The 27,201-nt window shown below is 49.8% G+C and overlaps 2 protein-coding genes across 3 annotated transcripts in view; one reads left to right on the top strand and one right to left on the bottom strand.

Moving 5' to 3' along the window:
• The window catches only part of BOP1 (BOP1 ribosomal biogenesis factor), a 113,982-nt gene extending 106,621 nt beyond the window's left edge, over positions 1-7,361 (top strand). For both annotated transcript variants that reach the window (XM_059868578.1, XM_059868587.1), the window contains one exon: positions 4,872-7,361. In XM_059868578.1, the coding sequence (XP_059724561.1) occupies positions 4,872-5,025 (154 nt within the window). In that variant the 3' untranslated portion in view covers positions 5,026-7,361. The remainder of the gene's footprint in view (positions 1-4,871) is intronic.
• A 4,422-nt stretch (positions 7,362-11,783) lies between these two features.
• Positions 11,784-27,201, bottom strand: part of MROH1 (maestro heat like repeat family member 1) — an 86,617-nt gene continuing 71,199 nt past the window's right edge. The window contains 3 exon segments of the mRNA XM_059868566.1: positions 11,784-12,761; positions 19,768-19,833; positions 25,807-25,909. Coding sequence (XP_059724549.1) covers positions 12,676-12,761; positions 19,768-19,833; positions 25,807-25,909 — 255 coding nt within the window. The 3' untranslated portion in view covers positions 11,784-12,675.

Here is a 27,201-nt window from a genome sequence, read left to right as displayed (position 1 = left end):
GGATTTATGGATGGGATTTATGGGTTTATTTATGGGATTTATGGATTTATTGATGGATTTATTTATGAGATTTATTGATGGGATTTATGGGATTTATTGATGGGATTTATTGATGGGATTTATGGGATTTATTGATGGATTTATGGGATTTATTGATGGATTTATCAGTGGGATTAATGGGATTTATTTATGGAATTTATGGGATTGATGGACTCATGGGATTGATTTATGGGATTGATTTATGGGATTTATAGATTTGTTTATGGGATTTATAGATTTGTTTATGGGATTTATTAATGGGATTTATGGATTCATTTGTGGGACTTATTTATGGGATTTATGGATTTATTTATGGGATTTATGGAAATATTTATGGGATTTATTTATGGGAATTTATGGATTTATCAATGGGATTTATGGATTTGTTTATGGGATTTGTTTCTGGGATTTTATGGGATTTATGGGATTTACTTATGGGATTTACTGATGGGATTTATGGGATTTGTTTGTGGGATTTTATGGGATTTATTTATGGCATTTATGGATTTATTTATGAGATTTGTTGTGGGATTTATGGGACTTATGAATTTATTTGTGGGATTTACGGAATTCTTTCTGGGCTATATTTATGGGATTTATGGATTTATTTATGGGAATTTATGGGATTTTTATATGGGATTTATGGATTTATTTATGGGGTTTATCCATGGAATTTATGGGATTTATTTATGGGATTTATGGATTTATTTATGGGATTTATTTATGGGATTTTCAGGATTTATGGGATTTGTGGATTTATTATTTATGAGACTTATTTATGGGATTTGTGGATTTATTGATGGGAATTGCAGAATTTTCGGGATTTATGGGAATTATGGAATTCACAGGGTTTGTGGGATTCACAGGACGGCCAGGATTTATGGGATTTTGGGATCTGGGGATTCATTTATGGGATTTGTGGGAATTACGGGATTCACAGGACTGCCAGGATTTATGGGATTTTGGGATCTGGGGATTCATTTATGGGATTTATGGGAATTATGGGATTCACAGGATTTAGGGATTTATTTATGGGATTTATTTATGGATTTATTTATGGGATTTATGGAATTTGTGGGATTTCCAGGATCAGATCCCACTCTGGGGGCTCCTTGGGGTCCAGCAGCGTTTTTGGGGAGCTTTGGGGGAAAATCCCGGGATTATCTGGGATTGGCTCCTTCCCACTGGGATCTGGGGGTGGGAGCGGCGGTTCTGGGGGCCCCATGGCCGGCAGACCTCCGGGAATTCCCTTTCCCAGGGTCAGAATTCCCATTCCCACTCCCAGAATTCCCATTCCCACTCCCAGAATTCCCATTCCCACTCCCAGAATTCCCGTTCCCACTCCCAGAATTCCCATTCCCACTCCCAGAATTCCCATTCCCAGGGTCAGAATTCCCATTCCCACTCCCAGAATTCCCATTCCCGCTCCCAGAATTCCCATTCCCACTCCATGAATTCCCATCCCCACTCCCAGAATTCCCATTCCCACTCCATGAATTCCCATTCCCACTCCCAGAATTCCCATCCCACTCCCAGAATTCCCATTCCCAGGGCCAGATAATTCCCATTCCCACTCCCAGAATTCCCATTCCAGGGTCAGAATTCCCATTCCCGCTCCCAGAATTCCCATTCCCACTCCCAGAATTCCCATCCCCACTCCCAGCATTCCCATCCTCCCTCCCAGCATTCCCATTCCCCTCCCAGCATTCCCGTTCCCCACTCCAGAATTCCCATTCCCCACTCCCAGAATTCCCGTTCCCACTCCCAGAATTCCATTCCCACTCCCAGAATTCCCATTCCCAGGGTCAGAATTCCCATTCCCACTCCCAGAATTCCATTCCCGCTCCAGAATTCCCATTCCCACTCCCAGAATTCCCATTCCCGCTCCCAGAATTCCCATTCCCACTCCCAGAATTCCCATTCCGCTCCTAGAATTCCCATTCCCACTCCCAGAATTTCCCATTCCCGCTCCTAGAATTCCCATTCCCGCTCCTAGAATTCCCATTTCCACTCCCAGAATTCCGTTCCCGCTCCTAGAATTCCCATTCCCGCTCCTAGAATTCACATTCCCACTCCCAGAATTCCATTCCCGCTCCCAGAATTCCCATTCCCACTCCCAGAATTCCCATTCCCGCTCCTAGAATTCCCATTCCCACTCCCAGAATTCCCATTCCCGCTCCTAGAATTCCCATTCCGCTCCTAGAATTCCCATTTCCACTCCCAGAATTCCCGTTCCCGCTCCTAGAATTCCCATTCCCGCTCCTAGAATTCCCATTCCCACTCCCAGAATTCCCATTCCCGCTCCTAGAATTCCCATTCCCACTCCCAGAATTCCCATGCCCAGGGTCAGAATTCCTATTCCCACTCCATGAATTCCCATTCCCACTCCCAGAATTCCCATTCCCACTTCCAGAATTCCCATTCCCACTCCATGGATTCCCATTCCCAGGGTCAGAATTCCCATTCCCAGTGTGCAAATTCCCATTCCCGGTGTCAGAATTCCCATTCCCACTCCCAGAATTCCCATCTCCACTCCCAGCATTCCCATCCTCCCTCCCAGCATTCCCATTCCCCTCCCAGCATTCCCGTTCCCCTCCCAGCATTCCCGTTCCCCTCCCAGAATTCCCATTCCCATTGTGAGAATTCCCATTCCTGCTCTGAGAATTCCCATCCCCCCTCTCAGCATTCCCATCCCCACTCCCAGAATTCCCATTTCCTGCCATTCCCACTCCCCTCCCACCATTCCCACCCCTCCATTCCCATCCCCCTACATTCCCATTTCCCCCCAATCCCATCCCCCCGCCATTCCCATCCCCCCCCATTTCCTTCCCCCTCCCGCCATTCCCATTTCCCGCCATTCCCAGAACACACATCCCCCCCTCCATTCCCATCCCCCCCCATTCCCATCCCCTCTCCATTCCCACCCCTCCATTCCCACCCATCCCAATTCCCATCCCCTCTCCATTCCCACCCCTCCATTCCCACCCATCCCAATTCCCATCCCCCCTCCATTCCCATTCCCACCATTCCCATCCCCCCCATTCCCATCCCCCCCTCCATTCCCATTCCCGCCATTCCCATCCCCCTTCATTCCATCCCCCTCCATTCCCATTCCAGAATTCCCATTCCCGCCATTCCACCCCCCCCCATTCCCATCCCCCCCTCCATTCCCATTCCCATTCCCATTCCCATCCCCCCCACATTCCCACCCCCCCATTCCCATCCCCCCCCATTCCCACCCCCTCCATTCCCATCCCCCCCCATTCCCACCCCCTCCATTCCCACCCCCTCCATTCCCATCCCCCTCCATTCCCATCCCCCCCTCCATTCCCATTTCCCCCCATTCCCATTCCCGCCATTCCCACCCACTCCATTCCCATTCCCATCCCCTCCCCTCCTCCATTCCCATCCCCTCCTCCATTCCCATTTCCCCCCCTCCATTCCATCCCCCACCATTCCCATTCCCGCCATTCCCATCCCCCACAATTCCCCATCCCCCTCCCTCCATTCCCATCCCCTCCATTCCCATTTCCCTCCATTCCCATCCCCCTCCCACCACTCCCATTCCATTTCCCCCCATTCCCATTTCCCACCATTCCCATCCCCCCCTCCATTCCCATCCCCCTCCATTCCCACCCCCGCCATTCCCATTCCCGCCATTCCCACCCCCCCCCATTCCCATCCCCCCCCCATTCCCATCCCCCCCCATTCCCATCCCCACCATTCCCATGCCCCCCATTCCCATCCCCCCCCATTCCCATCCCCACCATTCCCATCCCCCTCCATTCCCATTCCCGCCATTCCCATCCCCCTCCATTCCCATCCCCCCCTCCGTTCCCATTTCCTGCAATTCCCACTCCCCTCCCGCCATTCCCATTTCCCGCCATTCCCATCCCCCTCCATTCCCATTCCCGCCATTCCCATCCCCCTCCATTCCCATTCCCGCCATTCCCATCCCCCACCATTCCCATCCCCCTCCCTCCATTCCCATCCCCCTCCATTCCCATTTCCCTCCATTCCCATCCCCCTCCCACCACTCCCATTCCCATTCCCCTCCATTCCCCATTTCCCACCATTCCCATCCCCCCTCAATTCCCATCCCCCACCATTCCCATCCCCCCCATTCCCATCCCCTCCATTCCCATCCCCCCCTCCATTCCCATCCCCCACCATTCCCATCCCCCCCTCCATTCCCATCCCCCCCTCCATTCCCATCCCCACCATTCCCATCCCCCCCTCCATTCCCATCCCCCCCTCCATTCCCATCCCCCCCTCCATTCCCCATTCCCCCCATTCCCATCCCCCACCATTCCCATTCCGCCATTCCCATCCCCCCCTCCATTCCCATCCCCCTCCATTCCCATCCCCCTCCATTCCCACCCCCCCCCATTCCCATTTCCCACCATTCCCATCCCCACCATTCCCATCCCCCCCTCCGTTCCCATTTCCTGCCATTCCCACTCCCCTCCCGCCATTCCCACCCCTCCATTCCCATCCCCCTCCATTCCCACCCCCTCCATTCCCATTTCCCGCCATTCCCACCCCTCCATTCCCATCCCCTCCTCCATTCCCATTCCCCCCCCATTCCCATCCCCCCCCATTCCCATCCCCCCCATTCCCATCCCCCCCCATTCCCATTTCCCACAATTCCCATCCCCCCCTCCATTCCCATTTCCCCATTCCCATTTCCCCCATTCCCATTCCCCCATTCCCACCCCCCCCATTCCCATTCCCCACCCGCTCCATTCCCATTCCCCCCATTCCCGCCATTCCCATTCCCATTCCCATTCCCATTCCCATTCCCGTTGTTGTTGTTCCCCCTCTCCGGGCAGTGACCTGCTGCAGAACGCGCTCCTGGTGCCGCTCAAGGTGCTCAAGGGCCACGCGCCCGCCCTGGACCTCGGCGTGCTCGACGTCGCCTTCCACCCCCAGCAGCCCTGGCTCTTCTCCTCGGGCGCCGACGGCACCGTGCGCCTCTACACCTGATCGATCCTCCGGATCCACCCGGATCCACCCGGATCCACCCCCAGCAGCCCTGGCTCTTCTCCTCGGGCGCCGACGGCACCGTGCGCCTCTACACCTGATCCTCCGGGATCCACCCGGATCCACCCGGATCCACCCCCAGCAGCCCTGGCTCTTCTCCTCGGGCGCCGACGGCACCGTGCGCCTCTACACCTGATCGATCCTCCGGGATCCACCCGGATCCACCCCCTGCAGCCCTGGCTCTTCTCCTCGGGCGCCGACGGCACCATGCGCCTCTACACCTGATCGATCCTCTGGGATCCACCCGGATCCACCCGGATCCACCCCCAGCAGCCCTGGCTCTTCTCCTCGGGCGCCGACGGCACCGTGCGCCTCTACACCTGATCGATCCTCCGGGATCCACCCGGATCCACCAGATCCACCCCCAGCAGCCCTGGCTCTTCTCCTCGGGCGCCGACGGCACCGTGCGCCTCTACACCTGATCCTCCGGGATCCACCCGGATCCACCCGGATCCACCCCCAGCAGCCCTGGCTCTTCTCCTCGGGCGCCGACGGCACCGTGCGCCTCTACACCTGATCCTCCGGGATCCACCCGGATCCACCCGGATCCACCCCCAGCAACCCTGGCTCTTCTCCTCCGGCGCCGACGGCACCGTGCGCCTCTACACCTGATCCACTGGGATCCACCCGGATCCACCCAGATCCACCCCCAGCAGCCCTGGCTCTTCTCCTCGGGCGCCGACGGCACCGTGCGCCTCTACACCTGATCGATCCTCCGGGATCCACCCGGATCCACCCGGATCCACCCCCAGCAGCCCTGGCTCTTCTCCTCCGGCGCCGACGGCACCCTGCGCCTCTACACCTGATCGATCCTCCGGGATCCACCCGGATCCACCCGGATCCACCCCCAGCAGCCCTGGCTCTTCTCCTCCGGCGCCGACGGCACCGTGCGCCTCTACACCTGATCCACTGGGATCCACCTGGATCCACCCGGATCCACCCCCAGCAGCCCTGGCTCTTCTCCTCGGGCGCCGAAGGCACCGTGCGCCTCTACACCTGATCCTCCGGGATCCACCCGGATCCACCCCCTGCAGCCCTGGCTCTTCTCCTCGGGCGCCGACGGCACCATGCGCCTCTACACCTGATCGATCCTCTGGGATCCACCCGGATCCACCCGGATCCACCCCCAGCAGCCCTGGCTCTTCTCCTCCGGCGCCGACGGCACCGTGCGCCTCTACACCTGATCCACTGGGATCCACCCGGATCCACCCGGATCCACCCCCAGCAGCCCTGGCTCTTCTCCTCGGGCGCCGACGGCACCGTGCGCCTCTACACCTGATCCACTGGGATCCACCCGGATCCACCCGGATCCACCCCCAGCAGCCCTGGCTCTTCTCCTCGGGCGCCGACGGCACCGTGCGCCTCTACACCTGATCCACTGGGATCCACCCGGATCCACCCGGATCCACCCCCAGCAGCCCTGGCTCTTCTCCTCGGGCGCCGACGGCACCGTGCGCCTCTACACCTGATCGATCCTCTGGGATCCACCCGGATCCACCCCCAGCAGCCCTGGCTCTTCTCCTCGGGCGCCGACGGCACCATGCGCCTCTACACCTGATCGATCCTCCGGGATCCACTGGGATCCACCTGGATCCACCCCCAGCAGCCCTGGCTCTTCTCCTCGGGCGCCGACGGCACCGTGCGCCTCTACACCTGATCCACTGGGATCCACCCGGATCCACCCGGATCCACCCCCAGCAGCCCTGGCTCTTCTCCTCGGGCGCCGACGGCACCGTGCGCCTCTACACCTGATCGATCCTCTGGGATCCACCCGGATCCACCCCCAGCAGCCCTGGCTCTTCTCCTCCGGCGCCGACGGCACCGTGCGCCTCTACACCTGATCGATCCTCCGGGATCCACCCGGATCCACCCGGATCCACCCCCAGCAGCCCTCGCTCTTCTCCTCCGGCGCCGACGGCACCGTGCGCCTCTACACCTGATCGATCTTCTGGGATCCACCCGGATCCAGGGGGATCCCTGGCTCTTCTCCTCCAGCGCCATCAGCACCCTGCACCTCTACACCTGGTCCACTTGGATTTGGTGGGATCGACAGGGATCCACCCGGATCCAGCGGGATCCACCTCCAGCCACCCTGGCTCTTCTCCTCCAGCGCCAATGGCACCTGATCTTCCCTCCTGGATCCAGTGGGATCCCTGGCTCAGCACCGACGGCACACTGCGCCTCTACACCTGACCGTCCCGAAGGGATCCAGTGGGATCCACCGGGATCCGCCGCCTTCGGATTTCACTGTGCTCAATAAAGACTTGGTTTGGATACGGTCCCGGGATCTGTTGTGCTGAATTCCCCAGTGCTCCCATTCCCACATTTCTGTAGCCCACATTCCCCACACCTGGCATTCCCACCGGGATCGACTGGGATCCACCTGGATCCGCCGCCTTCGGAATTCCCAGGGCTCAAGAAAGGTTTTTCTGGGATCCAATTCCAGACTCTTCGTGCCCTGATTTCCCCAATGTTCCCATTCCCACATCCCTCAATATTCCCATCCCCCCGTTCCCAAATATCCCAATCCCATCCCCACATTCCCCATCCCTTGGAAATCCAGCGGGATCCACGGGGATCCGCCTGGATCTGCCACATTTGGAATTCCCAGGGCTCAGTAAAGGCTTTTTTGGGATCCAATTCCAGGCTCTTTGTGTCCTGAATTCCCCAATGTTCCCATTCCCACATTCCCAAATATCCCCATCCCAATCCCATCCCCACATTTCCCACACGTGGGGATCCGCCTGGGATCCACCAGGATCAGAATTCCCATTCCCAGGGCTCAGTAAAGGCTTTTTTGGGATCCAGTTCCAGCTCTTGGTGTCCTGAATTCCCCAGTATTCCCATTCCCACATCCCTCAATATTCCCATCCCCCCATTCCCAAATATCCCAATCCCATCCCCACATTCCCCATCCCTTGGGAATCCAATGGGATCCACGGGGATCCGCCTGGTTCTGCCACATTTGGAATTCCCAGGGCTCAGTAAAGGCTTTTTTGGGATCCAATTCCAGGCTCTTTGTGTCCTGAATTCCCCAATATTCCCTATCCTACATCCCTCAATATTCCCATCCCCACATTCCCCACACGTGGGGATCCGCCTGGGATCCACCAGGATCAGAATTCCCGTTCCCAGGGCTCAGTAAAGGCTTTTTTGGGATCCAGTTCCAGCTCTTCGTGCCCTGAATTCCCCAATATTCCTATTCCCACATCCCTCAATATTCCCCGATCCCATCCCCACATTCCCCATCCCTTGGGAATCCAACGGGATCTACCGGGATCCACCTGGTTCTGCCACATTTGGAATTCCCAGGGCTCAGTAAAGGCTTTCTTGGGATCCAATTCCAGCTCTTGGTGTCCTGAATTCCCCAATATTCCCATTCCCACATCCCTCAATATTCCCATCCCCGCATTCCCCACACGTGGGGATCCGCCTGGGATCCACCAGGATCAGAATTCCCATTCCCAGGGCTCAGTAAAGGCTTTTTTGGGATCCAATTCCAGATTTTCGTGTCCTGAATTCCCCAATATTCCCATTCCCACATCCCTCAATATTCCCCGAACCCATCCCCACATTCCCATCCCTTGGGAATCCAACGGGATCTACCGGGATCCGCCTGGATCTGCCACATTTGGAGTTCCCAGGGCTCAGTAAAGGCTTTTTTGGGATCCAATCCCAGCTCTTGGTGCCCTGAATTCCCCAATATTCCCATTCCCACATCCCTCAATATTCCCATCCCCACATTCCCTACACGTGGGGATCCGCCTGGGATCCACCAGGATCAGAATTCCCATTCCCAGGGCTCAGTAAAGGCTTTTTTGGGATCCAATTCCAGACTCTTCGTGCCCTGAATTCCCCAATATTCCCATTCCCACATCCCTCAATATTCCCATCCCCACATTCCCCACACGTAGGGATCCGCCTGGGATCCACCAGGATCAGAATTCCCGTTTCCAGGGCTCAGTAAAGGCTTTTTTGGGATCCAGTTCCAGCTCTTCGTGTCCTGAATTCCCCAATGTTCCCATTCCCACATCCCTCAATATTCCCATCCCCCCATTCCCAAATATCCCAATCCCATCCCCACATTCCCCATCCCTTGGGAATCCAACGGGATCCATGGGGATCCGCCTGGATCTGCCACATTTGGAATTCCTACCACTCAGTAAAGGCTTTTTTGGGATCCAATCCCAGCTCTTCGTGTCCTGAATTCCCCAATGTTCCCATTCCCACGTCCCTCAATGTTCCCATCCCCCCATTCCCAAATATCCCCATCCCAATCCCATCCCCACATTCCCCACACGTAGGGATCCGCCTGGGATCCACCACCAGGATCAGAATTCCCAGAGCTCCTGGAAGGCTTTTTTGGGATCTAATCCCAGCTCTTGGTGTCCTGAATTCCCCAATATTCCCATCCCCACATCCCTCAGTGTCCCCGGTCCCATTCCCACATTCCTCATCCCTTGGGAATCCATCGGGATCCACGGGGATCCGCCTGGATCTGCCACATTTGGAATTCCCAGGGCTCAGTAAAGGCTTTTTTGGGATCCAATTCCAGGCTCTTTGTGTCCTGAATTCCCCAATGTTCCCATTCCCACATCCCTCAATATTCCCATCCCCACATTCCCTACACGTGGGGATCCGCCTGGGATCCACCAGGATCAGAATTCCCATTCCCAGGGCTCAGTAAAGGCTTTTTTGGGATCCAGTTCCAGCTCTTGGTGCCCTGAATTCCCCAATGTTCCCATTCCCACATCCCTCAATATTCCCATCCCCCCATTCCCAAATATCCCAATCCCATCCCCACATTCCCCATCCCTTGGGAATCCAATGGGATCCACGGGGATCCGCCTGGATCTGCCACATTTGGAATTCCCAGGGCTCAGTAAAGGCTTTTTTGGGATCCAATTCCAGGCTCTTCGTGCCCTGAATTCCCCAATATTCCCATTCCCACATCCCTCAATATTCCCCGATCCCATCCCCACATTCCCATCCCTTGGGAATCCAACGGGATCTACCGGGATCCACCTGGTTCTGCCACTTTTGGAATTCCCAGGGCTCAGTAAAGGCTTTTTTGGGATCCAATCCCAGCTCTTGGTGCCCTGAATTCCCCAATGTTCCCATTCCCCAATCCCTCAGTGTCCCCATTCCCAAATATCCCAATCCCATCCCCACATTCCCCACACGTAGGGATCCGCCTGGGATCCACCACCAGGATCCGAACTCCCAGAGCTCCTGGAAGGCTTTTTTGGGATCCAATCCCAGCTCTTGGTGTCCTGAATTCCCAGCCTGACCTGGCCGGGCAGGGCTGGGATCCTCCCCAGTCCCACCGGGAGCTCCCAGGCGGCATTCCCGGAGCTCCCCCGGGATTTCCAGGGATATTCCGGGGTCCCCAGAGGGAGCCCGGGCACAGGGAAGGAGTGGGGCAGGCAGGGAACGGCCCAAGGACGGAAAATTCCGGATTCCCGGGATCTGGGATAGCCCAGGAAAGGAACCCTGGGAGGGAGCAGGATCTGGAATGGGATCGGGAATGGGATCTGGAATGGGAGCTGGAATGGGATCTGGAATTGGGTCTGGAATGGGATCGGGAATGGGATTGGGAATGGAAGCTGGAATTGGGTCTGGAATGGGACCTGGAATTGGGTCTGGAATGGGATCTGGAATTCGGTCTGGAATTCGGTCTGGAATGGGATCGGGAATGGGGTCTGGAATTGGGTCTGGAATGGGATCGGGAATGGGATTGGGAATTGGGTCTGGAATTGGGTCTGGAATGGGATCGGGAATGGGATCGGGAATGGAAACTGGAATTGGGTCTGGAATGGGATCTGGAATGGGATCGGGAATGGGATCTGGAATTGGGTCTGGAATGGGATCTGGAATTGGGTCTGGAATGGGATCTGGAATTGGGTCTGGAATGGGATCGGGAATGGGATCGGGAATGGGAGCTGGAATTGGGTCTGGAATGGGAACTGGAATTGGGTCTGGAATGGGATCTGGAATGGGATCTGGAATTGGGTCTGGAATGGGATCTGGAATGGGACCGGGAATAGGAGCTGGGATCTGGGATGGGATCTGCATTAGAAACTGGGATGGGATCTGGACTGGGATCTGAGCTGGGATCTGGGCCGGGATCCGGGATGGGATCTGGATTAGGATCTGGACCGGGATCTGGGCTTGGATCTGGACTGGGATCTAAGCTGGGATCTGGGCTGGGATCTGGGCTAGGATCTGGATTAGGATCTGGGCTAGGATCTGGGATGGGATCTAGGCTGGGATCTGGGATGGGATCTGGGCTGGGATCTGGGCTGGATCTGGACTGGGATCCGGGATGGGATCTGGACCGGGATCTGGGCTGGGATCTGAGCTGGGATCTGGATTAGGATCTGGACCAGGATCTGGACCGGGATCTGGACCGGGATCTGGGCTGGGATCTGGGCTGGGATCTGGATTAGGATCTGGGCTGGGATCTGGACTGGGATCTGGGCCGGGATCTGGGCCGGGATCTGGGCCGGGATCCCCAAGGCAAAGCCGGCGGTGGGACGGAAACAGGGCAGGACGATCCAGGAGATCCCAAATCCCAACTCTTTCCCCCCGGAAGAGCAGCCAGGCCGAGGCCCTGGATCGCTCATCCCCACGGAGACACCGGAGGGATCCCCCCTTCCCACCCGCCAGATCCGGAGGAATCCCAGAATTCCAGAGCGGGATCGGGAGCCGAAAGCTTTATTTAGAAAGAGGTCTCTGTACAGGGGCGATTCCAGGGGGGAATTCCGGGAAGGGATCCCGTCACCCACCGGAGCAGGGCTGGGAGTGGATCCCGGATCCAGCGGGAAGCAGCCGGAGGGGCGGGGTCGGCATCTGTCCGGATCCCAGCCCAAATCCCGGCCCTTTTCCCACTTTTTTTTTTGCCCCCGAGGACGAAGGCGATGATGGAAGACTTTTCCCATGGGTTGGGATCCCCCGGGGTATTGCTGAGCCGAGCCGGGAATTCCGGGAATTCCGGGAATTCTGGGAATTCCAGGATTCAGAGGAGGCGGACGAGGCGTCCCAGGGTCTCGGAGCCGGGAATTCCCGGGGATTTTGGGAATTCCGGGATTCAGAGGAGGCGGACCAGGCGTCCCAGGGTCTCAGAGCTGGGAATTCCTGGGAATTTTGGGAATTCCGGGATTCAGAGGAGGCGGACGAGGCGTCCCAGGGTCTCGGAGCCGGGAATTCCCGGGGATTTTGGGAATTCCGGGATTCAGAGGAGGCGGACGAGGCGTCCCAGGGTCTCGGAGCCGGGAATTCCCGGGATTTTTGGGAATTCCGGGATTCAGAGGAGGCGGACGAGGCGTCCCAGGGTCTCGGAGCCGGGAATTCCCGGGAATTTTGGGAATTCCGGGATTCAGAGGAGGCGGACGAGGCATCCCAGGGTCTCGGAGCCGGGAATTCCCGGGAATTTTGGGAATTCCGGGATTCAGAGGAGGCGGACGAGGCGTCCCAGGGTCTCGGAGCTGGGAATTCCCGGGAATTTTGGGAATTCCGGGATTCAGAGGAGGCGGACGAGGCGTCCCAGGGTCTCAGAGCCGGGAATTCCGGGAATTTTGGGAATTCTGGGATTCAGAGGAGGCGGACGAGGCGTCCCAGGGTCTCGGCCACCTTGCTGCGCACGGCGGGAACCGGATCCTTCAGCAGCAGCTGCAGGGCTGGAACGGCCCAGAGGGATCCCGTCAGGATCTCGGGATCGGGATCGGGATCGGGGTCGGGATTGGGGTCGGGATTCAGACTGGGATTGGGATTGGGATTGGGATCGGGACTGGGGTCGGGATCGGGATTGGGATTGGGATCAGAATCAGGACTGGGATGAGGACTGGGATCAGGATTGGGATCAGAATTGGAGTCAGGATCAGGGTCAGGACTGGGATGAGGACTGGGATCGGGATCAGGATCTGGATTGGGATCAGGATCAGGACTGGGATCAGGATTGGGATCAGAATTGGGGTCAGGATCAGGGTCGGGATTGGGATCGGGATTGGGATTGGGATTGGGGTCAGGATTGGGATCAGAATCAGGACTGGGATCAGGATTGGGATCAGAATTGGGGTCAGGATCAGGGTCAGGGTCAGGATTGGGATCGGGATTGGGAATGAGATTTGGATTGGGATGGGGGTTGGGATCACGATTGGGATTGAGATTGGGATCAGAATCAGGACTGGGATCAGGATTGGGGTCAGGATTGGGATCAGGATTGGGATCAGGATCAGGGTCAGGACTGGGATCAAGACTGGGATTGAGATCAGGATCGGGATTGGGATCAGGATTGGGATTGGGATCATGATCAGGGTCAGGATTGGGAATGAGACGTGTCAGATCAGGATCAAGATCGGGATTGGGATCAGGGTCAGGATTGGGATTGGGATCAGAATCGGGACTGGGATCAGGACTGGGATCAGGATTGGGATCGGGATTGGGGTCAGGATTGGGATCAAGACTGGGATTGAGATCAGGATCGGGATTAGGATCAGGATTGGGATTGGGATCATGATCAGGGTCAGGATTGGGATCGGGATCAGGATCGGGGTCGGGATTGGGAATGAGACTGGGGTCAGATCGGGATCCAGATCGGGATTGGGTCAGGGTCAGGACTGGGATTGGGATCAGGATCGGGATCAAGATTGGGATCAGGATTGAGACTGAGATTGGGATCCGAATTGGGGTCAGGATTGGGGTCAGGATTGGGATCGGGACTGGAGTCGGGATCAGAAAGAATCAGGGTCGGGATCGGGAATGAGATTGGGGTCAGATCGGGATCAGGATCGGGATTGGGATGGGGATCGGGGTCAGGATCGGGGTCAGGATTGGGATTGGGATCGGGATTGGGATCAGGATCAAGATCAGAGTCAGGATTGGGATCAGGATCAGGATCAAGATTGGGATTGGAGTCGGGATCAGAAAGAATCAGGATTGGGATTGGGATCAGAATCAGGATTGGGATCAGGGTGGGGAACAGGATCAGGATTGGGATCAGGATAGGGATTGGGATTGGGATCAGGATTGGGATCAGGGTCAGGATCAAGATTGGAATCAGGATTGAGACTGAGATTGGGATCCGAATTGGGGTCAGAAGTGGGATCAGGGTTGGGATTGGAGTTGGGATCAGAAAGAATCAGGATGGGGATCAGGATCAGGATTGGGATCAGGATCAGGATTGGGATCAGGATCAGGATTGGGATCAGGATTGGGATTGGGGATGGGATAATGATCAGGGTCAGGATCGGGATTGGAGTCGGGATCAGAAAGAATCAGGATTGGAATCAGGATCAGGATTGGGATCGGGATCAAGCTTGGAGTCAGGATCAGGATCGGGATCAGGATCAGGGTGAGGATCCCCCAGCCCTGGACTTGGCATTGGAAACTCCAGAAATTCCCAGGGATTCCCACCCGATTCCCACTGGATTCCCGCTGGATCCCCATTGGAATCTCTCTGCTTTTCCCCCCAGATCCATTCTGGGATCCCAGGAGCCTCTCCCGGATTTGGGAAGGGGGCCTGGGAGAATCCCACGGGATCCCCTCCCAGCAGGCTGCAATGGCCCATCCCAGAATTCCCAGATCCGGGGATTTCTGTGGATCAATTCCCCAAAACCCGAGGATTTCCTTCCAGGGAAAGGCTCCAGAGGGAGAAAAGTGGGATAAAAAGGGAGGAAAAATCGGGATTTCCTCCCTCTTTGTCCTGGGGTTTTTTGGGGGTTTTAATTTGGGGTGGGAAGAGCAGAAAATTGGAATGAAATTGAAATTAAAGGCTTGGGATGATCCCAAAAAAAACCCCCAAAAATTAAAAGGAAAAAGTCTGGGTGATCCCAAAAAAAATTCAAAGTAGAAGTTTGGGATGATCCCAAAAAATTAAAGTGAAATGTTTGGGATGATCCCAAAAAAAACCCCCTAAAATTTTCACTGGGATCACATCCACAATTTATTTTTATTTTTCCCAAATTTTTCCCTTCTTTCCCCCCCATCCCTGGATATTTTTTTTAGGATCACACCCAGAATTTATTTTTATTTTCCCAAATTTTCCCCAATTTTTTATTCCCTGTTTCCCCCCATCCCTGGGGATTTTCTTTAGGATCACACCCAGAATTTATTTTTATTTTCCCCAATTTTTTCCCTTCTTTCCCCCCCATCCCTGGGGATTTTCTTTAGGATCACACCCAGAATTTATTTTTATTTTCCCAAATTTTTCCCAATTTTTTATTCCCTGTTTCCCCCCATCCTTGGGGATTTTCTTTAGGATCACACCCAGAATTTATTTTTATTTTCCCCAATTTTTTCCCTTCTTTCCCCCCCATCCCTGGGGATTTTCACTGGGATCACACCCAGAATTTATTTTTATTTTCCCCAATTTTTCCCCTTTTTTCCCCCCATCCCTTGGGATTTTTGTCAGGATCCCACCCAGAATTTATTTTTATTTTCCACAATTTTTTATTCCCTGTTTCCCCCCTTCCCCTGGGATTTTCTTTAGGATCCCACCCAGAATTTATTTTTATTTTCCCCAAATTTTCCCCAATTTTTTATTCCCTGTTTCTCCCCATCCCTGGGGATTTTCTTTGGGATCACACCCAGAATTTATTTTTATTTTCCCCAATTTTTTATTCCCTGTTTCTCCCCATCCCTGGAGATTTTTTTTAGGATCACACCCAGAATTTCTTTTTATTTTTATCCCTTCTTTCCCCCCCATCCCTGGGGATTTTCTTTAGGATCACACCCAGAATTTATTTTTATTTTCCCCAAATTTTTCCCAATTTTTTATTCCCTGTTTCCCCCCATCCCTGGGGATTTTCTTTAGGATCACACCCAGAATTTATTTTTATTTTCCCAAATTTTTTATTCCCTGTTTCCCCCCATCCCTGGGGATTTTCTTTAGGATCCCACCCAGAATTTATTTTTATTTTCCCAAATTTTTCCTTGTTTCCCCCCATCCCTGGGGATTTTCTTTAGGATCCCACCCAGAATTTATTTTTATTTTCCCCAATTTTTTATTCCCTGTTTCTCCCCCATCCCTGGGGATTTTCTTTAGGATCACACCCAGAATTTATTTTTATTTTCCCCAATTTTTCCCTTCTTTCCCCCATCCCTGGGGATTTTCTTTAGGATCACACCCAGAATTTATTTTTATTTTCCCCAATTTTTTCCCTTCTTTCCCCCCCATCCCTGGGGATTTTCTTTAGGATCACACCCAGAATTTATTTTTATTTTCCCAAATTTTTCCCAATTTTTTATTCCCTGTTTCCCCCCATCCTTGGGGATTTTCTTTAGGATCACACCCAGAATTTATTTTTATTTTCCCCAATTTTTTCCCTTCTTTCCCCCCCATCCCTGGGGATTTTCACTGGGATCACACCCAGAATTTATTTTTATTTTCCCCAATTTTTCCCCTTTTTTCCCCCCATCCCTTGGGATTTTTGTCAGGATCCCACCCAGAATTTATTTTTATTTTCCACAATTTTTTATTCCCTGTTTCCCCCCTTCCCCTGGGATTTTCTTTAGGATCCCACCCAGAATTTATTTTTATTTTCCCCAAATTTTCCCCAATTTTTTATTCCCTGTTTCTCCCCATCCCTGGGGATTTTCTTTGGGATCACACCCAGAATTTATTTTTATTTTCCCCAATTTTTTATTCCCTGTTTCTCCCCATCCCTGGAGATTTTTTTTAGGATCACACCCAGAATTTATTTTTATTTTTTTCCCTTCTTTCCCCCCCATCCCTGGGGATTTTCTTTAGGATCACACCCAGAATTTATTTTTATTTTCCCCAATTTTTCCCAATTTTTTATTCCCTGTTTCTCCCCATCCCTTGGGATTTTCTTTAGGATCCCACCCAGAATTTATTTTTATTTTCCCCAATTTTTTATTCCCTGTTTCCCCCCCATCCCTTGGGATTTTCTTTAGGATCACACCCAGAATTTATTTTCATATTCCCCAATTTTTCCCTTTTTTCTCTCCCATCCCTGGGGATTTTCACTGGGATCACTTTTTTTTTTTTTTAATTTTAATTTTTATTTTTTCTTTTTATTTTCCCCAATTTTTTCCCTTCTTTCCCCCCATCCCTGGGGATTTTCTTTAGGATCCCACCCAGAATTTATTTTTATTTTTCCCAAATTTTCCCCAATTTTTTATTCCCTGTTTCCCCCCATCCCTGGGGATTTTCTTTAGGATCACACTCAGAATTTATTTTTATTTTTCCCAAATTTTTCCCTTTTTTCTCCCCCCATCCCTGGGGATTTTCTTTAGGATCACACCCAGAATTTATTTTTATTTTTTTCCCTTCTTTCCCCCCCATCCCCGGAGATTTTCAGGATCTGGAACCTCCCCAAAATCCCCAAAAATTCCGGGAATTCCAGCACCTTCCTCCTCCCCCTTTCCCCTCCCCCGGAGCCGATTTTTTCCCTTTTTTAGAGATTTTTCTGCCTCTCCCTGGGAGCGCTGGGGAATTTTCCGGGCTCGGCTCCAGGGGATGAGCTCAGAGCCGAGAGGGAAAAACTCCCGGAGATCCAGGAGGGTGAGCTCAGCCCCGGCCCCGCTCCAGATCCCAAATCCCGCCCCAAAATCCCAACCCAAAACAGCCCTCCGGGCCCCAAAAAGGCTTTTTTTTTGCCCTAAAAATTTGGGGGGTTTTAACCCCAAAAATGGGATTTTTTTTCCCGAAAAAATGAGGAATTTTACCCCAAAAATGGGATTTTTTTCCCTTAAAAATGGGATTTTTTGTCCCTTAAAAATGGGATTTTTTTCCCTTAAAAATGGGATTTTTTGTCCCTTAAAAATGGGATTTTTTCCCAAAAAATGGGATTTTTTTCCCTAAAAAATAAAGAAATTTGGCCTGAAAATGGGATTTTTTTTTCCCAAAAATTTGGTGGTTTTTACCCCTAAAAATGGGGGTTTTTTTCCCTAAAAAGTAAAAAATTTTGGCCTGAAAATGGGAAATTTTTTTCCCAAATATTGGGGGTTTTTACCCCTAAAAATGGGATTTTTTTCCCTAAAAAATAAAGACATTTGGCCTGAAAAAGGCTTTTTTTTGCCCTAAAAATTTGGGGGATTTTACCCCAAAAATAGGATTTTTTTTCCCGAAAAAATGAGGAATTTTACCCCAAAAATGGGATTTTTTTCCCTTAAAACGGGATTTTTTACCCCAAAAATTTGGGGTTTTTACCCCTAAAAATGGGAATTTTTTTCCCTAAAAAATTTGGCCTGAAAATGGGATTTTTTTTCCCTTAAAAAATCTGATTTCTTTCCTTAAAATATGAGGAATTTTTGCCTGAAAATGGGATTCTTTTCCTAAAAATTGGTGGTTTTTACCCCTAAAAATGAGATTTTTTCCTTAAAATATGAGGAATTTTGGCCTGAAAATGGCAAATTTTTTTCCTAAAAATTTGGTGGCTTTTACCCCTAAAAATGGGATTTTTTTTCCCTAAAAAAATAATTTGGCCTGAAAACGGGATTTTTTTTTGCCATAAAAATTGGGAGTTTTTACCCCTAAAAATGGGATTTTTTTCCCCTAAAAATGGGATTTTTTCCCCAGAATTGGGGGGTTTTACTCCCAAAAATGGGGAATTTTTTCCCTGAAAAAATGAGGAATTTTGGCCTGAAAACGGGATTTTTTTTTTCCCGAAAAAATGAGGAATTTTGGCCTGAAAATGGGATTTTCTTCCCTTAAAAATGGGATTTTTTTTCCCTAAAAATGAGATTTTTTTTCCCTAAAAAATAAAGAATTTTACCCCAAAAATGGGATTTTTTTTTCCCTAAAAAATTAGGAATTTTACCCCAAAAATGGGATTTTTTTTCCTGAAAAAATGAGGAATTTTACCCCAAAAATGGGATTTTTTTTTCCCGAAAAAAATGAGGAATTTTACCCCAAAAATGGGATTTTTTTTTCCCTAAAAAATGAGGAATTTTGGCCTGAAAATGGGCATTTTTTTCCCTTAAAAATGGGATTTTTTTCCCCCGAAAATCAGATTTTTTTTCCTTAAAATACGGGGAATTTTGGCCTGAAAACGGGATTTTTTTCCCCTTAAAAATGGGATTTTTTATCTCAAAAATTTGGGGTTTTTACCCCTAAAAATAGGAATTTTTTTCCCAAAGAAATAAAGATACTTGGCCTGAAAATGGGATTTTTTTTCCCCTTAAAAATGGGATTTTTTTCCCCCCAAAAATCGGATTTTTTTCCTTAAAATATGAGGAATTTTGGCCTGAAAACGGGATTTTTTTCCTAAAAATTTGGGGTTTTTTTCCCTTAAAAATCATAATTTTACTCCCTAAAAATGAGGAATTTAGGCTTGAAAATGGGATTTTTTTTTTCCTAGAAATTGGGATTTTTTTTCACCCTAAAAATCTGATTTTTTTTCCCCTAAAAATTTGGCCCAAAAATGTAAAATTTTGCCCCAAAACCAAAGAACTGAGGCCTAACAAATTGAAGTTTAGATCCTAAAATTGGGAAATTTGCCCTAAAAATATAAAATTAAAAAAAATTTAAGTTTAGATGCTACAAAATGTTTTTTTTTTTTCCTAAAAATGGCATTTTCGTCCTTAAAAATGAAGGATTCAGCCCTAAAAATGCAGGATTTTGACCAAAATTGAAGTTGGGATGATGGAAAAAAATGTGAATTTTTGGGTTTTTTAGGGAAAAAAAAAAAAAAAGTTGGGAATGTGGGGATGGGCACAGACCGGAGATGAGCTGGTCCAGGTCCAGCTGCTGGGCCTGCTCCTCGTCCACGTGGAGCACCAGGAACCCTGCAGGAGAATTTGGGGAGCAAAAAGTGGAAATGTCCCAAAAACCCCAAAATTAACCCCAAAAAAACCCCAAGGAAAAAATCCCCAAAGTGAAGAAAAACAGCTCGAAATGGCCTGGGAGCGATGTCACCTCCTGGTGACAAAGGACATCAGGGGACAAAGAGGGGAGAGATGTCCTAAAACCACACAAAACCACCCAAAATGTCCTAAAACCACCCAAACCACCCAAAATGTCCTAAAACCACCCAAACCTCCCCAAAATGTCCTAAAACCACCCAAAATCAGCCCAAAATGTCCTAAAACCACCCAAACCAGCCCAAAATGTCCTAAAACCACCCAAAATCACCCAAAATGTCCTAAAACCACCCAAAATCACCCAAAATGTCCTGAAACCACCCAAAATCAGCCCAAAATGTCCTAAAACCACCCAAAATCAGCCCAAAATGTCCTAAAACCACCCAAAATCACCCAAAATGTCCTAAAACCACCCCAAATCACCCAAAATGTCCTAAAACCACCCAAAATGTCCTAAAACCAACCAAAATCAGCCCAAAATGTCCTAAAACCACCCAAAACCACCCAAAATGTCCTAAAACCACCCAAAATCACCCAAAATGTCCTAAAACCACCCAAACCAGCCCAAAATGTCCTAAAACCACCCAAAATCACCCAAAATGTCCTAAAACCACCCAAAATCACCCAAAATGTCCTGAAACCACCCAAAATCAGCCCAAAATGTCCTAAAACCACCCAAAATCAGCCCAAAATGTCCTAAAACCACCCAAAATCACCCAAAATGTCCTAAAACCACCCCAAATCACCCAAAATGTCCTAAAACCACCCAAAATGTCCTAAAACCAACCAAAATCAGCCCAAAATGTCCTAAAACCACCCAAAACCACCCAAAATGTCCTAAAACCACCCAAAATCACCCAAAATGTCCTAAAACCACCCAAACCAGCCCAAAATGTCCTAAAACCACCCAAAATCACCCAAAATGTCCTAAAACCACCCAAAATCACCCAAAATGTCCTAAAACCACCCAAACCAGCCCAAAATGTCCTAAAACCACCCAAACCAGCCCAAAATGTCCCAAAACCACCCAAACCACCCAAAATGTCCTAAAACCACCCAAAATCAGCCCAAAATGTCCTAAAACCACCCAAAATGTCCTAAAACCACCCAAATCACACAAAATGTCCTAAAACCACCCAAATCAGCCCAAAATGTCCTAAAACCACCCAAAATCACCCAAAATGTCCTAAAACCACCCAAAATCACCCAAAATGTCCTAAAACCACCCAAAATGTCCTAAAACCACCCAAACCACCCAAAATGTCCTAAAACCACCCGAAATCAACCAAAATGTCCTAAAACCACCCAAAATGTCCTAAAACCACCCAAAATCAGCCCAAAATGTCCTAAAACCACCCAAACCTGCCCAAAATGTCCCAAAACCACCCAAAATGTCCTAAAACCACCCAAAATCGCCCAAAATGTCCTAAAACCACCCAAAATCAGCCAAAATGTCCTAAAACCACCCAAAATCAGCCCAAAATGTCCTAAAACCAACCAAACCTGCCCAAAATGTCCTAAATCCACCCAAAATGTCCTAAAACCACCCAAACCAACCCAAAATGGCCTAAAACCACCCAAAATCACCCAAAATGTCCTAAAACCACCCAAACCAGCCCAAAATGTCCTAAAACCACCCAAACCAGCCCAAAATGTCCTAAAACCACCCAAAATCAACCAAAAATGTCCTAAAACCACCCAAAATCAGCCCAAAATGTCCTAAAACCGCCCAAACCAGCCCAAAATGTCCTAAAACCACCCAAAATCAGCCCAAAATGTCCTAAAACCACCCAAAATCACCCAAAATGTCCTAAAACCACCCAAAATGCCCTAAAACCACCCAAACCAGCCCAAAATGTCCTAAAACCACCCAAAATGCCCTAAAACCACCCAAACCAGCCCAAAATGTCCTAAAACCACCCAAAATGTCCTAAAACCACCCAAAATCACCCAAAATGTCCTAAAACCACTCAAAATGTCCTAAAACCACCCAAACCATCCAAAATGTCCTAAAACCACCCAAACCAGCCCAAAATGTCCTAAAACCACCCAAAATCAGCCCAAATGTCCTAAAACCACCCAAAATGTCCTAAAACCACCCAAACCAGCCCAAAATGTCCTAAAACCACCCAAACTCACCCAAAATGTCCTAAAACCACCCAAAATCACCCAAAATGTCCTAAAACCACCCAAAATCACCCAAAATGTCCTAAAACCACCCAAAATCACCCAAAATGTCCTAAAACCACCCAAAATGTCCTAAAACCACCCAAAACCACCCAAAATGTCCTAAAACCACCCAAAACACCCAAAATGTCCTAAAACCACCCAAAATGTCCTAAAACCACCCAAAATCAGCCCAAAATGTCCTAAAACCACCCAAAATCACCCAAAATGTCCTAAAACCACCCAAACCACTCCAAAATGTCCTAAAACCACCCAAACCAGCCCAAAATGTCCTAAAACCACCCAAAATGTCCTAAAACCACCCAAACCACCCAAAATGTCCTAAAACCACCCAAAATCAACCCAAAATGTCCTAAACCCACCCAAAATCAGCCCAAAATGTCCTAAAACCACCCAAAATGTCCTAAAACCATCCAAACCTCCCCAAAATGTCCTAAAACCACCCAAAATGTCCTAAAACCACCCAAACCAGCCCAAAATGTCCTAAAACCACCCAAACCAGCCCAAAATGTCCTAAAACCACCCAAAATCACCCAAAATGTCCTAAAACCACCCAAAATGTCCTAAAACCACCCAAACCTGCCCAAAATGTCCTAAAACCACCCAAAATCACCCAAAATGTCCTAAAACCACCCAAAATCAACCAAAATGTCCTAAAACCACCCAAAATCAGCCCAAAATGTCCTAAAACCACCCAAACTCACCCAAAATGTCCTAAAACCACCCAAACCAGCCCAAAATGTCCTAAAACCACCCAAACCAGCCCAAAATGTCCTAAAACCACCCAAAACCACCCAAAATGTCCTAAAACCACCCAAAATCAACCAAAATGTCCTAAAACCACCCAAAATCACCCAAAATGTCCTAAAACCACCCAAAATCAACCAAAATGTCCTAAAACCACCCAAAATCAGCCCAAAATGTCCTAAAACCACCCAAAATGTCCTAAAATCACCCAAAATCACCCAAAATGTCCTAAAACCACCCAAAATCACCCAAAATGTCCTAAAACCACCCAAAACCACCCAAAATGTCCTAAAACCACCCAAACCAGCCCAAAATGTCCTAAAACCACCCAAACCAGCCCAAAATCTCCTAAAACCACCCAAAATCACCCAAAATGTCAGAAAACCACCCAAAATCAACCAAAATGTCCTAAAAACACCCAAACCAGCCCAAAATGTCCTAAAACCACCCAAAACCACCCAAAATGTCCTAAAACCACCCAAAATCAGCCCAAAATGTCCTAAAACCACCCAAAATCACCCAAAATGTCCTAAAACCACCCAAAACCACCCAAAATGTCCTAAAACCACCCAAACCAGCCCAAAATGTCCTAAAACCACCCAAACCAGCCCAAAATGTCCTAAAACCACCCAAAACCACCCAAAATGTCCTAAAACCACCCAAAATCAACCAAAATGTCCTAAAACCACCCAAAATCACCCAAAATGTCCCAAAACCACCCAAACCTCCCCAAAATGTCCTAAAACCACCCAAAACCAGCCCAAAATGTCCTAAAACCACCCAAAATGTCCTAAAACCACCCAAACCAGCCCAAAATGTCCTAAAACCACCCAAAATCACCCAAAATGTCCTAAAACCACCCAAAATGTCCTAAAACCACCCAAACCAGCCCAAAATGTCCTAAAACCACCCAAAATCACCCCAAAATGTCCTAAAACCACACAAAATCACCCAAAATGTCCTAAAACCACCCAAACCACCCAAAATGTCCTAAAACCACCCAAAATCAACCAAAATGTCCTAAAACCACCCAAACCACCCAAAATGTCCTAAAACCACCCAAAATGTCCTAAAACCACCAAAATCACCCAAAATGTCCTAAAACCACCCAAAATGTCCTAAAACCACCCAAACCAGCCCAAAATGTCCTAAAACCACCCAAAATCACCCAAAATGTCCTAAAACCACCCAAAATGTCCTAAAACCACCCAAAATGAACCCAAAATGTCCTGAAACCACCCAAACCACCCAAAATGTCCTAAAACCACCCAAAATCAACCAAAAATGTCCTAAAACCACCCAAAATCAGCCCAAAATGTCCTAAAACCACCAAAAATCACCCAAAATGTCCTAAAACCAGCCAAACCAGCCCAAAATGTCCTAAAACCACCCAAAATGTCCCAAAACCACCCAAATGAGCCCAAAATGTCCTAAAATGACCCAAAATGTCCTAAAACCACCCAAAATCACCCAAAATGTCCTAAAACCACCCAAACCTGCCCAAAATGTCCTAAAACCACCCAAACCACCCAAAATGTCCTAAAATCACCCAAAATCACCCAAATTGTCCTAAAACCACCCAAACCAGCCCAAAATGTCCTAAAACCACCCAAAATCAGCCCAAAATGTCCTAAAATCACCAAAACCAGCCCAAAATGACCTAAAACCACCCAAAATGTCCTAAAACCACCCAAAATAAACCCAAAATGTCCTAAAACCACCCAAAATCAGCACAAAATGTCCTAAAACCACCCAAACCAGCCCAAAATGTCCCAAAACCACCCAAAATGTCCTAATACCACCCCAAATCAGGCCAAAATGTCCTAAAACCACCCAAAACCACCCAAAATGTCCTAAAACCACCCAAAATCAGCACAAAATGTCCTAAAACCACCCAAAATCACCCAAAATGTCCTAAAACCACCCAAAATAAACCCAAAATGTCCTAAAACCACCCAAAATCAGCACAAAATGTCCTAAAACCACCCAAACCAGCCCAAAATGTCCTAAAACCACCCAAACCAGCCCAAAATGTCCTAAAACCACCCAAAATGTCCTAAAACCACCCAAAATCAGCCCAAAAAGTCCTAAAACCACCCAAAAAGGCCAAAATGTCCTAAAACCACCCAAATGAGCCCAAAATGTCCTAAAACCACCCAAAATGTCCTAAAACCACCCAAAATCACCCAAAATGTCCTAAAACCACCCAAAATCAGCCCAAAATGTCCTAAAACCACCCAAAATCACCCAAAATGTCCTAAAACCACCCAAACCAGCCCAAAATGTCCTAAAACCACACAAAATCACCCAAAATGTCCTAAAACCACCCAAAATGTCCTAAAACCACCCAAAATCAGCCCAAAAAGTCCTAAAACCACCCAAAAAGGCCAAAATGTCCTAAAACCACCCAAATGAGCCCAAAATGTCCTAAAACCACCCAAAATGTCCTAAAACCACCCAAAATCACCCAAAATGTCCTAAAACCACCCAAAATCAGCCCAAAATGTCCTAAAACCACCCAAAATCACCCAAAATGTCCTAAAACCACCCAAACCAGCCCAAAATGTCCTAAAACCACACAAAATCACCCAAAATGTCCTAAAACCACCCAAAATGTCCTAAAACCACCCAAACCAGCCCAAAATGTCCTAAAACCACCCAAACCAACCCAAAATGTCCTAAAACCACACAAAATCAACCTAAATGTCCTAAAACCACCCAAACCAGCCCAAAATCCCCTTGGGGACCTCCAGGGCTGATGTCACCTCTTGGTGACAACGGCCACCACTGTGACCCCAGGAGGTGACAGAAGCAGGAGACACGGCCGGGGTGACCCCAAAACCTTCAGAATTACCCCAAAACTGACCCAAAACCGCCCAGAACCAGCCCCGAAACCCTCCTGGTGACACGCAGGAGCAGTGCCACCCCCGGTGACCGAGGCCACCGCGTGTCCCCGTCCCTCACCGATGAACATGGCCGCCGCCGCCCGCAGCTCCCGCCAGGGGCTCTTGAAGTAGAAGAGGTTGGTGGAGATGAGGCGGCCCAGCAGGGCGGGGTGGCTGCGCATCTGAGGGGACACAGGGGACGCTGGGGACAGTGGGGACAGGGGGGACACTGGGGACACTGGGGACAGGGGGGACAGGGGGGACAATGGGGACACTGGGGACAGGGGGGACACTGGGGACAGTGGGGGCAGTGGGGACAGACGGGACAGAGGGGACTTTGGGGACAGTGGGGACAGGGGGGACGCTGGGGACATTGGGGACGTTGGGGACATTGGGGACAGTGGGGACAGTGGGGACAGAGGGGACGCTGGGGACATTGGGGACGTTGGGGACAGTGGGGACAGTGGGGACAGTGGGGACAGAGGGGACGCTGGGGACATTGGGGACGTTGGGGACGTTGGGGACATTGGGGACAGGGGGGACACTGGGGACAAAGGGGACGTTGGGGACAGGGGGGACAGTGGGGACGTTGGGGACAGTGGGGACAGAGGGGACTTTGGGGACAGGGGGGGCAGTGGGGACTGAGGAGACATTCGGGGCAATGGGGACAGTAGGGACAGAGGGGACATATCCCAGTATCCCAATATCCCAATATCCCAATCCCAATATCCCAATGCCCCAATGTCCCAATATCCCAATATCCCAATGTCCCAATGTCCCAATGTCCCAATATCCCAATGTCCCAATATCCCAATATCCCAATGTCCCAATATCCCATTGTCCCAATGTACCAATATCCCAATATCCCAATATCCCAATGTCCCAATATCGCTATATCCCGATATCCCAATATCCCAATATCCCAATATCCCAATGTCCCAATATCCCAATATCCCAATATCCCAATGTCCCAACGTCCCAACATCCCAATATCCCAATGTCCCAATGTCCCAATATCCCAATGTCCCAATATCCCAATGTTCCCATTGTCCCAATGTCCCAATATCCCAATATCCCAATGTCCCAATATCCCAATGTCCCAATATCCCAATATCCCAATGTCCCAATAATATCCCAATATCCCAATATCCCAATGTCCCAATGTCCCAATGTCCCAATATCCCAATGTCCCAATATCCCAATATCCCCATGTCCCCATGTCCCAATTGTCCCAATATCCCAATATCCCAATGTCCCAATAATATCCCAATATCCCAATATCCCAATGTCCCAATATCCCAATGTCCCAATATCCCAATATCCCAATGTCCCAATATCCCAATGTCCCAATATCCCAATATCCCAATGTCCCAATGTCCCAATATCCCAATATCCCAATGTCCCAATGTCCCAATGTCCCGATATCCCGATGTCCCAATATCCCAATATCCCAATGTCCCCATGTCCCAATTGT

Source organism: Haemorhous mexicanus, chromosome 1, assembly GCF_027477595.1.
Source record: "Haemorhous mexicanus isolate bHaeMex1 chromosome 1, bHaeMex1.pri, whole genome shotgun sequence".
NCBI classification, from domain to species: domain Eukaryota; kingdom Metazoa; phylum Chordata; class Aves; order Passeriformes; family Fringillidae; genus Haemorhous; species Haemorhous mexicanus.
Note: the sequence above shows the minus strand (reverse complement) of the source record. Positions and strands in the feature narration are given on the sequence as shown.